A 13,029-nucleotide genomic window follows, 5' to 3' on the forward strand; every position below is an offset into this window, starting at 1 on the left:
GGATGAGCAGGAGATGCGCCAGGGAGAGAGAAGGAGTCAAATCTAAGAGAACTGCGTAAGGGAAGCCCTTTGATGAAGAACTGCGCAGAGGATCGCTTGGAACGATCGTTTGACACGAACTCCCGTTTGGTTTGAGAGTGTTCGGCACGCTATACGCACGCAGCATCCCCACCCCTCGCATATGTAAGGTCTGGTCGCGTGCCAACGACACCAGCTGCCTGCCATTCTTCGCGGCGGACCCGGAGCCTGGAACCATCTGCTTGGACCCTTCTCTTCCTTCCCACCACCATCACCCCCTTTCATGTAAGTGTGTTTGTATTGTCCTGGGCGTGTTATATAAGAGTGTATAAGGTTGCCCTATGCCCTTTTATTCCCTTCTTTTGTATATTCTTGCCTTTCGTTTCCTCTTTTAGTGTAGTTAATAAATCATATTTGTTCTTCCTTCACCCTTCTTATTCTTTGGGTTTTCCTCTCATCCGATCGATTGCGTCCTGTCCCCAATTGAATATCGGTTGCACGATATAAGAACCGCTTATAATCGGGTCTAGTCTTTGTTAACGGCCTGAGTCGTGGCTCGCTTCGCTCGGCGTGTCCATTACAGCCGCGGCTCGGGCGGGGCTCATTTCCTCGCTTACCGGAATGCGCTGGTAATTAGGCAATAGGAACAATTGGCCTACCACCCTATTCAGCGCTGGCTGGAAGTGACGTCATAGCTCCAGGACCGGAGATGGCCAGCTTAATAGACGAGGGGGGCCCCTCGGTAAGGGGAGTGCCGTACTCTGAGATTCGCAACAATTGGTGTCAGGAGTGGGATTTGAAGCCTGAACCAAATTTTAATCCATCAGAAAAAACAATTTGGTCAAAATTACGAGCGGCCGAAATTTTATTATAATATCCAAATTATAATCGTGCCATGGATGATCAAGGCGGTCGGATGCCGGTGGGGGAGAAAGAAGAGGGGTTAGAGGCAATCCAGGACCCCAGGGAGGCAGTGGGAGTAATAGAAGAGGAGGTTGAGGAAGGCGTGGTAGAGGGGGTTGCAGGTGCACAAGATGGCGGTGCCTCACACGTGGTCGCGGCAGCGCGGGGTGGCGGCGCCTTGCGCATGGTCGCGGCAGCCGGGCCCGCAGCACCGCAGCACCAAATTGAAGGGTTTGGAAACAGAATGAGTGACCGCATACAAAAATGTGGGGAGAACCTAGACCGCATGGCAGGCGGGAAGGGCACACGGGTATGCGACGAGGTAGTGCGGCTTGAGAAGCGTGGAGAAACCGAGGCTGAGCAAGGCAAAGTCACGTGGACCGGGGTAGAAATCGCAACCCGGGGTATGGGGAAGCCGGCGACTGCCGAGGTAGAAGAGAAAATTTTAATAGAGGCAGCGGTCATCGAGGGAAAAGACATTGAAATTAAAGAAAAAGAAATTAGAATCGAATCAATCGAACAAATAGTCGAAATTGAAATTGAAAAGACGATGGAGGTCGTCCAGGAATTGAAGGGAGAGATGGATAATGCACAAAGTCTGGATTCGCATCGTGATGCTGTACTTCCTAACCCGAATAAAGATTTGCAGGTGGTGTTGGAGTGAAGAAGAGGAAGCGCCCAGGTGAGTCGGGCTGTGTTTGGTGCAAAAAGAATTTTCGCGCGCTTGGGATGCAGGTGTAACCCGGGCGCTCGTAAAAGGTCCGTGTTGCGCGTTATGAATGGCAATGGCGCGCGTGTACGAATGGCGTCGGAGCGCGAGTGTGTTACCGAGTTCGAGGGCGAACGCACGTCGGAGTGTCTGTGTGATGAATGTGACACAGAGAGTGAGAGCGATACAGAGTGTGGAAGTGGGAGTGATCATGACCAGGAGTGTGAGTTGGTTGTGGCGGGTGTGCGGGAGGGCACATCGGAGCGCGTGAGTGGGTGTATGCGGGAGTACACACCCGTGAGTGGTACGGAGTACGTACCGGGAGAGTGTGCACAGGGAGAGAGTGCGGTGACGGAATGTGCGGAGAGCGTGAGGATGACTTGGTGTGCGAATGAGAATGTAAAAAGGAACGCGTGGTGTGAGCATGCGAGGGGAGCATCGACGTTAACCGGAACAGCGTTCAGACCGACGTTTAGCCGACGCGAGCTCCCAGTCCGTGCCGGGCGTTGGGTGCTGCAGGAGCCGGCGGGGATCGGTGTCATGTCGCCCCTGTTCGGAGCGTCGTGCACGATTCGGGCCGGGCCCCGCCCTGCACGGTCGAGTCCGCGCTTTGCCAGGCAAAGCGGGCGGCCCGGTTCGAGAGGAAGGAGGAGGGGTCGAAACGGCGCCCCTTGTGGTGGCGGCGGTCCACCCGGGCATGGCTAGGCCATCACGCTTGGGAGCGCAAGGCCCGGCGCCGGGATGGTGCTTGGAGCCTTGGCCCGAGCAAACCTCCTCCCCTGAATCGAATGCTGGACGGACTCAACCTACAGTAGACCAAACCACCCATATGCATTGCTCGGCTTTGCGAAGCCGAGCTTTGATAATGCAAGGACGTACCGAGAGGCTCTGAGTGAAGTGGACTAATGGCGATAGCGATAGTGTGATTGGGAATTGATGGCAAATGGTATATGATGTAGTGATGGGTGGTGGTTTTACCATTCACCTCACATCTGGGGGCAAAGGAGCAATAGGATTTATGGGGTATGGCTGTGAAAACTAGCCTGGGAGGGTTAGGTTATAATGTTAGGGTTTAGAAATGACAATAGGTAACTTTAAATTTAAATAGCGACATTGTACCTGTAGAGGGGACGTAGCAGATTAGTGGATTATAATGACGAGGGAGTGCAATAGTATAAGGGGCGACTGGGAAGCACGAATCTTAGAAGGGAGTAGTCAGCTTAGATGACGCTATGTGTTTGTGGTGAGAGTGATGAAATAAGGAATTGAGAGGCAATGGTTTGAAGAAGTGAAAGTGTATTGAGCAGAGTATTGTGAAAGGTGTGATTGTGCATTGAATTGAGTGTATTGTATTGAGTGAATGCGCCTGGAGGGAAGGAGGGTGCAAGTGCCACCAGGTGTGCAGGTGCCACCTGGTGTGCAAGTGCCACCAGGTGTGTGGGCACAAGGTGTGCAAGTGAAAATACAGGTGAATGGAGAATGGTTGCATGAAATAGATGGTCTGGAGTGAATGGTATGGAATAAATGGAGTATGGAATGGATTGAAAATGGATGGAGTGGAATGGATGGAGTGAAAATTTGTGAGAGCGGACACCCATCACAATCGGGAGAGTGAAAATTTGTGAGAGTGGATACCCATCGCAATCGGGAGAGTGAAAATATGTGAGAGCAGACACCCATCACAATCGGTAGAGTCAAAATTTGTGAGAGCGGACACCCATCACAATCTGGAGAGTGGAAATTTGTGAGAGCGGACACCCATCACAATCGGGAGAGTGAAAATTTGTGAGAGCGGACACCCATCCCAATCGGGAGAGTGAAAATTTGTGAGAGCGGACACCCATCACAATCGGGAGAGTGAAAATTTGTGAGAGCGGACACCCATCACAATCGGGAGAGTGAAAATTTGTGAGGGTGGACACCCATCACAATCGGGAGAGTGAAAATTTGTGAGAGCGGACACCCATCACAATCGGGAGAGTGAACATTTGTGAGAGCGGACACCCATCACAATCGGAAGAGTGAAAATTTGTGAGAGCGGACCCCCATCACAATCGGGAGAGTGAAAATTTGTGAGAGTGGACACCCATCACAATCGGGAGAGTGGAAATTTGTGAGAGCGGACACCCATCACAATCGGGAGAGTGAAAATTTGTGAGAGCGGAAAACCCATCACAATCGGGAGAGTGAAAATTTGTGAGAGCGGACACTCCTCACAATCGGGAGAGTGAAAATTTGTGAGAGCGGACAACCATCACAATCGGGAGAGTGAAAATTTGTGAGAGCGGACACCCATCACAATCGGGAGAGTGGAAATTTGTGAGAGCGGACACCCATCACAATCGGGAGAGTGAAAATTTGTGAGAGCGGACACCCATCACAATCGGGAGAGTGAAAATTTGTGATAGCGGACACCCATCACAATCGGGAGAGTGAAAATTTGTGAGAGCGGACACCCATCACAATCGGGAGAGTGAAAATTTGTGAGAGCGGACACCCATCACAATTGGGAGAGTGAAAATTTGTGATAGCGGACACCCATCACAATCGGGAGAGTGAAAATTTGTGAGAGCACACACCCATCACAATCGGGATAGCGCGGGTTAGTGAATGGAGGGAAAAGGTGTGTGAGCACAAAAGGTGTGTGAAACAAAAAAAGGTGTGTGAGCACAAAATGGTGTGCAAGACATTTGGTGAGTGGAAATAAATGGTGTGCAAGACATTTGGTGAGTGGAAATAAATGGTGTGCGAGACAAAAGGTGTGAAAGTGTGAGTATTGTGGAATACGTGGAGTGGAGTGGTTGGTGCGAAAGGAGTGAGTGGGGACAGGATGGACCCCCTCACGAGTACCCGGGCAGGGTAGTTTAAAAGTTAGGTAGAGGGAGTAGGTAAATTGTGGTTGGATATTGGCATCTGTGGTGCGAGTAGTAGCACAGAAGTGTTGTGAGGGGTGCATTAGTAGAGTAAATTGGCTGGGCGTGTGGCCTGTTAGTGAGTGTGATTGAATAGGCACTCCGCCACTGTTAGTCTGTCGGCCAGGTGAGGCTGCAGGTAGGCTCTGGGAGCCAGTAGTTGTTCAATGGGGCCCGAGGATCCGGAGGACGGACCCGGGTAGCCCTACGCCAGAGAGGGCAGTAGGGGATGAGAGCGCCAGAGGGCCTTCCCCAGGTATGTTAGAGTAAGGAGCAGGTAAGCTCGGGAGACAACTACAGTGGCGGAGGTGTGCAGGTGAGCGGACCTGCTGGGAGTGCCACACGACCCAGCCCGGAAATTGTGCGAGGGCACCGGGAGTAGAATCGGGGGAGTGAGACCCCAAATTGGTGAGCACCACAGTTTGGTCAATGGGAATTCGGTTCTTAGAACCACATAGTGTAAGATGGCCAATGGATTGGCAGGGTGAGACCCCGGGTAGTGTAAAAGTGTTAATGTCATTCAGAGAGTAGTTTAGGATTGAAATCTCTTCGCACCATCTGCATCCACTCACCTGAGGTGATGATAGGACTCCACACCGATTTTTGCAGACATTTGGTATGAAAGACGCATCATGACGTGGGTGTGACATTGTACTTGTTATGTTCCATCTCTTCCTCCTTAGGAGGGATTGATGAGAAATTGGGCTTTATGGCAAATTTTGTTAGAGGGATTGTGGACGAATTTGGTATAGAGGGGAGATAGGGTGAAGACAAGATGTAGCGACGAATTTGTAAATTGTGTAAATACCGGGTAAGGGCAAGGGTAGATTAGGTGACAGGGGGGGGGGGGGGCATACGGTAGGGATGAGCTTTCTCCGCTCACTCTCCTGCACACCTCACCTCTGCATTACCTTGTGTTGATGTGTACCCTTGCGCCCTTGCACCCCGCTAACCCCTGCTTTGTCTTCCTTCCCCACTCATGGACCGTGGTCTTTGTGTGCTGAGGGGAAAGTGTGCAGGTGCCCGCAGTTGTGTGCCTGCACCCTTGCTGCTGCCTGCCTGGACCGGTACCACACTTATGGACCACACGTTGTTGTGGCCGAGCACCACCATATGGACCACATGTCTGTGGCCGAGCACCACTCATGGACCCCACGTTTTGGGGCCTGGCACCTCTGCTGGGGACCGGCCATTGTGGCCAGGAGATCTTGCTTGCAGACCACGCTAAAGGTGGCACCTAAGCCATGCAGGTGGACCACCCTTAGTTGGCCCCTGCCGGCCATAATTAAGAAATGGACACGTTTTGTGCCTTCTTATTATTACTAAATAGGCCGCAAGCAAAGAAGTCGTCCAGAACCATCGGCCCAGCAGAGAAGACGTCGCAAGGCATCGTTTATTGAACTGTGATGACTGTGCACCGGATGGTGCTTTTGGTGCTTTTTGTTTCTTTTGGTGCTTTTGGTGCTTTTGTGCATTTTGGTGCTTTTGGTGCTTATTGGTGCTGGTGGTACCGGTGCAGTGCAGTGTATGCCTTCCTCTTTTCAAAAATTCTTCTTTTTGTTTCCCAAAAGACAGGTCCTGGGTTCGCGTGTAAATACCAAGTAGTGTCTTTGTAAATAATGCTCCCCACTGTCAATGTTTAGTTTTGAAAATAATTCCGTGATTCGGTTATCCTGTGGGCATGAATCTGTTAGATAGAATGCAACGCAGCAGGCGGGACATACTTAGTTGTTTTAAAAATGTCGCACTCAGGGTGAAGTTAATAGTAGAGGGTTACCACATCTGAGTGTCACACTAAGTTAAAGTTATTTCGGGCCGGGACGGCCCTGGAGGTAATGAGGGTGCAGTGTTGTGGTTTTTAGAACCCTCCACTTTGTAAATATCTGTAATATTCCCTTATAAATAATCCCCTGTAAATATTCCCATTTTTAGTGAAAATGTCAAAGGTCGCACCCTAGTTAGGCCACAAGCAACACGTAGCACACCATAGGCTTCTTCTTTAGTTATTTCATTCGTATGTGTTTCAGGTAAGGATCTGTTTCCAATAGTTGAATCTGCATTGTATTAATCAAATAACCTAGGCCCCTCCAATTATCCCCAATCTCTCTCTCTCTCTCCAAAGTGCCAATAGCACCTTCAATGGGGCTTGTCCTTCCCAATGCTGCCACATAATCCTATTGCCGTCGTTGCTGCCTTAGCGCTCACTCCAAACTCCATTGAAGATGCGGTCGGCTCGAGGAAAGAAGGGGCGGAGCCACGGGAGGAGGTGTGGCCTCGTCCACGAGCCGTCGAGGGTGGAGCCAGTGAGCCCTAGCTGGCCAACCAGGGCTGAGGTGAGCTCATTAGTAGGCGTAGCCCTATGAAGGCGGCTTGATTGCTAAGTGGGTCATATAAGCGCGAACACGAAGCTTTTTACGCAGATGCGGGGGATGAGCAGGAGATGTGCCAGGGAGAGAGAAGGAGTCAAACCTAAAAGAACTGCGCAAGCGAAGCCCTTTGATGAAGAACTGCGCAGAGGATCGCTTGGAACGATCGTTTGACACGAACTCCCGTTTGGTTTGAGAGCGTTCGGCATGCTATACGCACGCAGCATCCCCGCCCCTCGCATATGTAAGGTCCGGTCGCGCACCAACGACACCAGCTGCCTGCCATTCTTCGCGGCGGACCCGGAGCCTGGAACCATCTGCTTGGACCCTTCTCTTCCTTCCCACCACCATCACCCCCCTTTCGTGTAAGTGTGTTTGTATTGTCCTGGGCGTGTTATATAAGAGTGTATAAGGTTGCCCTATGTCCTTTTATTTCCTTATTTTGTATATTCTTGCCTTTCGTTTCCTCTTTTAGTGCAGTTAATAAATCATATTTGTTCTTCCTTCACCCTTCTTATTCTTTGGGTTTTCCTCTCATCCGATCGCTTGCGTCCTGTCCCAATTGAATATCGGTGGCACGGTATAAGAACCGCTTATATTCGGGTCTAGTCTTTGTTAACCGCGTGAGTCGTGGCTCACTTCGCTCGGCGTGTCCATTACAGCCGCGGCTCGGGCGGGGCTCATTTCCTCGCTTACCGGAAGGTGCTGGTAATTAGGTAATAGGAACAATTGGCCTACCACCATATTCAGCGCTGACCGGAAGTGACGTCATAGCTCCAGGACCGGAGATGGCCAGCTTAATAGACGAGGGGATTAAGCCCCCCTCGGTAAGGGGAGCGCCGTACTCTGAGATCTGCAACAATATATATAAAAGCGAAATGTCCGTTTGTCCGTAAAAGGGAAATGTCCATATACATATGGTAGTGCAAGGTGCACTACCTCTGTGGGAGCGCTACGATAAATCTGGATCAAAGATATCCCTCAAGTTCGTGGGTGTTAAAGACAGTCTTCAATGAAGAGTTGGCGAGCTATCTCCCGCACCCTGAATAAATTCCACATTTCTGCCATAACCGAGAGAGGGTGTTGCATCAGCTGCACAGCCGTTCCCTGAGACAAAGATGCCACTCGCAGCATACAAAAGAAGAGATCCCTCTGAAGATTTTGTCTATTTGACTTTTTGTTAAGGGGAGATAAATCTGTGATTGAGTGAATATCAGTGATCGTGATCAACAGATGGAGAGAACGGCACACTTGTAAAGTGAAATGTATGACAGGTTCACACTGGTGCTTGGAGCCGTTCTCGTTTTGCTAAAAGTGAATAGATTTTGTCCAACAAAAGGTCAAGATCATTTTTATCAAGAGGTTTGGTGTAAGACAAGGATGAAATGTTTAGATTTTCGTAAATATCTGGATTCGAGAATTTTAAAGCGATTCTTCACCACTGAGAGATAGGGCAAAAACGGTATTTAGCATTATATCGCAAAAAGTTGAGGACGTATTCGGAGGAAACTTGGTTGACGGGTTGGGTATATTACAAGGAAGAATTCATAAAATTTGGGTGAAGATTAGAATCCGGATGAGATCATTTTTAAAGAGACTCTTCACCAATGAGTGACAGGACCAAAAAGGATATTTAACATTATATCTCAAAACGTTGTGGACGAGTTTTGACAAAACTAGGTGGATTATTTGGTTAGGTGACAAGAGCAAGGCGATTAGAGCTTGGTTCAGGTCCGAATCCATATCGGGCGTATCAGTGGGATACAAAATGTGAACTGTTCAGCCTCTCGGTGTTATTCGCTCTTCTGAGTGCCGTTTTAGTTTAAGACCTTGTGGAAGTGTAACTCAGTGTAACATATTGATTGGCCCTGGTAACTTATTAATTAACCTGGTAACAAAGCAGATACATTTTACATGCAAACTCTGTTAAAGACGAGTTTGTAAATGAGTGTCAGAATGTGTATGAACAATGTAATCTCTTGAAACACCTGGTCAAGGCCCCAGGCTAGAGCACCCCCCCCCCCCCTGCTGTGTAAATGGAAATCACAGCAGGAGGGGAGCGAGCTGATGCCAGGACTCGGTGCGATGCATGACCTCGGGACATTAGCGGAGAGGAGATTAAGTCCAGTTTGGCGATATAACGAGAGCAAACGTTGAGTAAAGTAGACTTGTCCTCAGAAGCCCTGCCCGACGGAACGATGGAATGAACGAGTACGGCGCTGCGGAAGAACATCAGCCGAACGAAAAGGACCATGGAAAAGAGTTAATCTCAGCCATTGAATAATGCGGTATTATTTGGTAAATGGAATGAAGTGAATAATAAACGAGACCTTTTGTAAACCTGAGTTCGGTCATTAGAGTCCTGTGAGTCATACACGAAATTCTTCCACAATATGGAGGCACCGCTGAAATCAATTGTACAAGCAAGTAAAAGGTGAGTGTGTCTTGTTTAGTCCAATATGATTTACGAACTTGGAAGTTATGTGTACATACATGGGGGAGCAGGTGGTCTGGGGCTTCTTTGCGCACCGATGCCGCGATATAGGTGGCGTGAGCCATCACGAATGGGATTTCGATAAACGACTGTAGCAATTTATTCGTTTTTTTTCTAAATGATTTCTGTAAATACGTATTTTTGCGCTGGTTATTAAAGGGCCTTACTGTGACCTGGAAGCAAACGGAGCAAGTGTGCACCTTGCGACCGCTTGCTTCCAGGACGTGTAAGGCCGGTACACTCGTTTACCCACCCGCACACGTATAAAGTACTACCTTTTTTTTTTGCACTTGTTCGAAGCACTTGACTTGCTCGGCGCTCGGCGAGCGACAGGGAACCGGGAAAAGGAATTATATTTATATATATATATATTTCCAATATGGTACACCGGCCACAACGATTTTAGCGATTATCCGAGTTTTTTTTTAACGATTTCTGTAAATACGTATTTTTCCTGCGCTGTGTAATTCTTCTGACACGCGCCACGAAGAAACGCACCACTGATGTGCATGAAGCGACTTGTTTGCCGGTTCGGTAAGGTCCGTCCGTACACGTGTACAATCGTGTACACCCGTTTTAAATAAATAATTTTTTTCAGTTTTCCCGCCATGCCTATAAATTCATGACAGACAACCCCCCCTCATGCCGGTCCAGAATTATGATGAAAGATGGCGATGGAGAAAAAAAAAAAATTGCATAAAATATAAAAAATTGATCTGCTTGATGTTAGTTTAAGGGCTGTTCCAAATTTATCCTGATTATGAGAGATAATTACAGGAAATGTGTACTGTTCTTGTTTGGAGATTATAAGACAAAAACAGCAGAGTGGGAATCGGCAGACAATGGAACAGCTAGCGACGAGTGTTTTGTGAGTAGCAACCACTCTCTGGTCGAGGCTCATAAAAAAAAAAAAAATTGATACTTATTGATTTGGCACGCTTACAATAGATATTAATGGCGAGGGTTCTGTGGTCGTTCGCTTTGGCTCTGCGGATGGACCGAACCATTGCATGTAAATAGAAGGGGGGTTCTGTGGTCGTTCGCTTTGGCTTTGCGAATGGACCAAACCATTGCATGTAAATAGAAGGGGGGGTTCTGTGGTCGTTACTGCCACGTGGTTTCAAAGTTTTGTTGTTGTTGTTTGCACGCATGTTTTTTGCAAGCACGTACGGGCGAGCACGTACGTGCGGGCACGCGCTAGTATATATAAATTGAGGTAATATTAAGTTATGGAATTAATTGCTTTCAACAATGCAAAGGGTGACAAAATATGGGATTTTTAATGGGATTTTTTAATGGGATATTGGTTTAGGAATGTTTAGAGGTCATTGCAATGTGATAATGACTTGTGACCATTTGCTGTTGGAACTTGTTGTTGGAACTTGTTGGAACTTGTTGTTGGAACTTGCTGTTGGAACTTGCTGTTGGAACTTGTTGGAACTTGTTGTTGGAACTTGTTGTTGGAACTTGCTGTTGGAACTTGCTGTTGGAACTTGTTGGAACTTGTTGTTGGAACTTGTTGTTGGAACTTGCTGTTGGAACTTGTTGTTGGAACTTGTTGGAACTTGTTGTTGGAACTTGCTGTTGGAACTTGTTGGAACTTGTTGGAACTTGTTGTTGGAACTTGTTGGAACTTGTTGTTGCAACTTGCTGTTGGAACTTGTTGGAACTTGTTGTTGGAACTTGTTGTTGGAACTTGCTGTTGGCACTTGTTGGAACTTGTTGGAACTTGTTGTTGGAACTTGTTGTTGGAACTTGCTGTTGGAACTTGCTGTTGGAACTTGTTGTTGGAACTTGTTGTTGGAACTTGCTGTTGGAACTTGTTGTTGGAACTTGTTGGAACTTGTTGTTGGAACTTGTTGTTGGAACTTGCTGTTGGAACTTGCTGTTGGAACTTGTTGGAACTTGTTGTTGGAACTTGTTGTTGGAACTTGCTGTTGGCACTTGTTGGAACTTGTTGGAACTTGTTGTTGGAACTTGTTGTTGGAACTTGCTGTTGGAACTTGCTGTTGGAACTTGTTGTTGGAACTTGTTGTTGGAACTTGCTGTTGGAACTTGTTGTTGGAACTTGCTGTTGGAACTTGTTGTTGGAACTTGCTGTTGGAACTTGCTGTTGGAACTTGTTGTTGGAACTTGTTGTTGGAACTTGCTGTTGGAACTTGTTGTTGGAACTTGTTGGAACTTGTTGTTGGAACTTGCTGTTGGAACTTGCTGTTGGAACTTGTTGGAACTTGTTGTTGGAACTTGTTGTTGGAACTTGTTGTTGGAACTTGCTGTTGGAACTTGTTGTTGGAACTTGTTGGAACTTGTTGTTGGAACTTGTTGTTGGAACTTGTTGTTGGAACTTGTTGTTGGAATGTTTTGGGAACATTCAAATGTTGGGTTTTGCTAACGTTTCCACAACGTCGCCACAACGTTTCACTTTCGTTGTTGCAACGTTTTGCTCCAACGTTTTGGGGACATTCGAATGTCAAGTGAATCGAATGAGAATTCAGGAATTATTTCATTATTAACGATTAATGAAGTACTTATTTAATTAATTACATTTCTTATTACATTACAGTAATTACATTACAGTAATTACCTGAGGTAATTACAGTAATTACAGTTCCGGTAATTACAGTAATTACAGTAATCATTACAGTAATTGCAGTAATCTTATTACAGTAATTACATTACATTAACTCAGGCACCTTTTGAGTAAGGAAGCTGATATTTGGACATGACACTGACCAAGTGATGTGGCTGTCAAGGAAAATATTGATTTATTGATTAATCATTTAATAAATTAACTCGTTGATTTATAAATGACTTATTTAATTAAAATTCCTGAGAGATACATCTTCGGATGAAATACTTGCAGATTGGTTATGCTATGAGCCAATTGATTAAGGAAAATATTTTGTGATGGCCATATTGGCAATTTCGTGGCCATATTCGTGGCAACTCAGTTAGTACCACTGCACCTTTAAAATGCATCCCTGCGTTCATTTTTCGATCGATTGAGTTGAAATTTTGAACAATCGGATCTGGACTGTCGTTGTTAACGACTCTAGCACGCACTCGTCCAATCAGGATGGAGCGGTATGGTCCCCGGATCATCACTGCCCGCAGTTTTTAATTAATTTTACTTTTCTCTTGGTCATATAATTTTGAAGACATGCATGTCATGATAGAGGAAATGTTTGTTCTGTTGAACGGAATAAATGTTGTTTATTTGTGTGGGGGTGTATTTTTGTGTATTTTGGATATATTTTTCACGACTAATTCCAGTTAACATCCTGCACAATTTGCTCGTTTGCTGGCCGAGTCGAAATTGCGTTGAGTTTCTATGGCATGCGCCATTAAAAGCGCTGTGTAATGGTTGAGCTCCCTTTATTTCGTTTTGGTCATGCGGATGAGCAAACAAAGTGACAAATGCTGCGACTGGAGCAGTAAAAGCGATGTTTTTTTAAATGGAAACGATGTAATGAGTAATTAAAAGTGGGAGGGGGCAACACCACGCATACCTCTTTTAAGGTGTGTATAAACCCTGGAATAGACGTGGGAGGGGGCAACACCACGCATACCTCTTTTAAGGTGTGTATAAACCCTGGAATATTTCAGCAATCAATACAATGCTGAAAC

General features: G+C 46.9%; 1 protein-coding gene across 1 annotated transcript in view; it reads right to left on the reverse strand.

The window, feature by feature from the left end:
• Positions 1-7,996: 7,996 nt before the first annotated feature.
• Positions 7,997-13,029, reverse strand: part of LOC144889062 (scavenger receptor cysteine-rich domain-containing protein DMBT1-like) — a 129,990-nt gene continuing 124,957 nt past the window's right edge. The window contains exons 8-9 of the mRNA XM_078768875.1: positions 8,189-8,315; positions 7,997-8,015 (exon numbers count right to left, since the gene is read on the reverse strand). Coding sequence (XP_078625001.1) covers positions 7,997-8,015; positions 8,189-8,315 — 146 coding nt within the window. The remainder of the gene's footprint in view (positions 8,016-8,188; positions 8,316-13,029) is intronic.

Source organism: Myxine glutinosa, unplaced genomic scaffold (assembly GCF_964187855.1).
Source record: "Myxine glutinosa unplaced genomic scaffold, kmMyxGlut1.1 SCAFFOLD_636, whole genome shotgun sequence".
Classification (NCBI taxonomy): Eukaryota; Metazoa; Chordata; class Myxini; order Myxiniformes; family Myxinidae; genus Myxine; species Myxine glutinosa.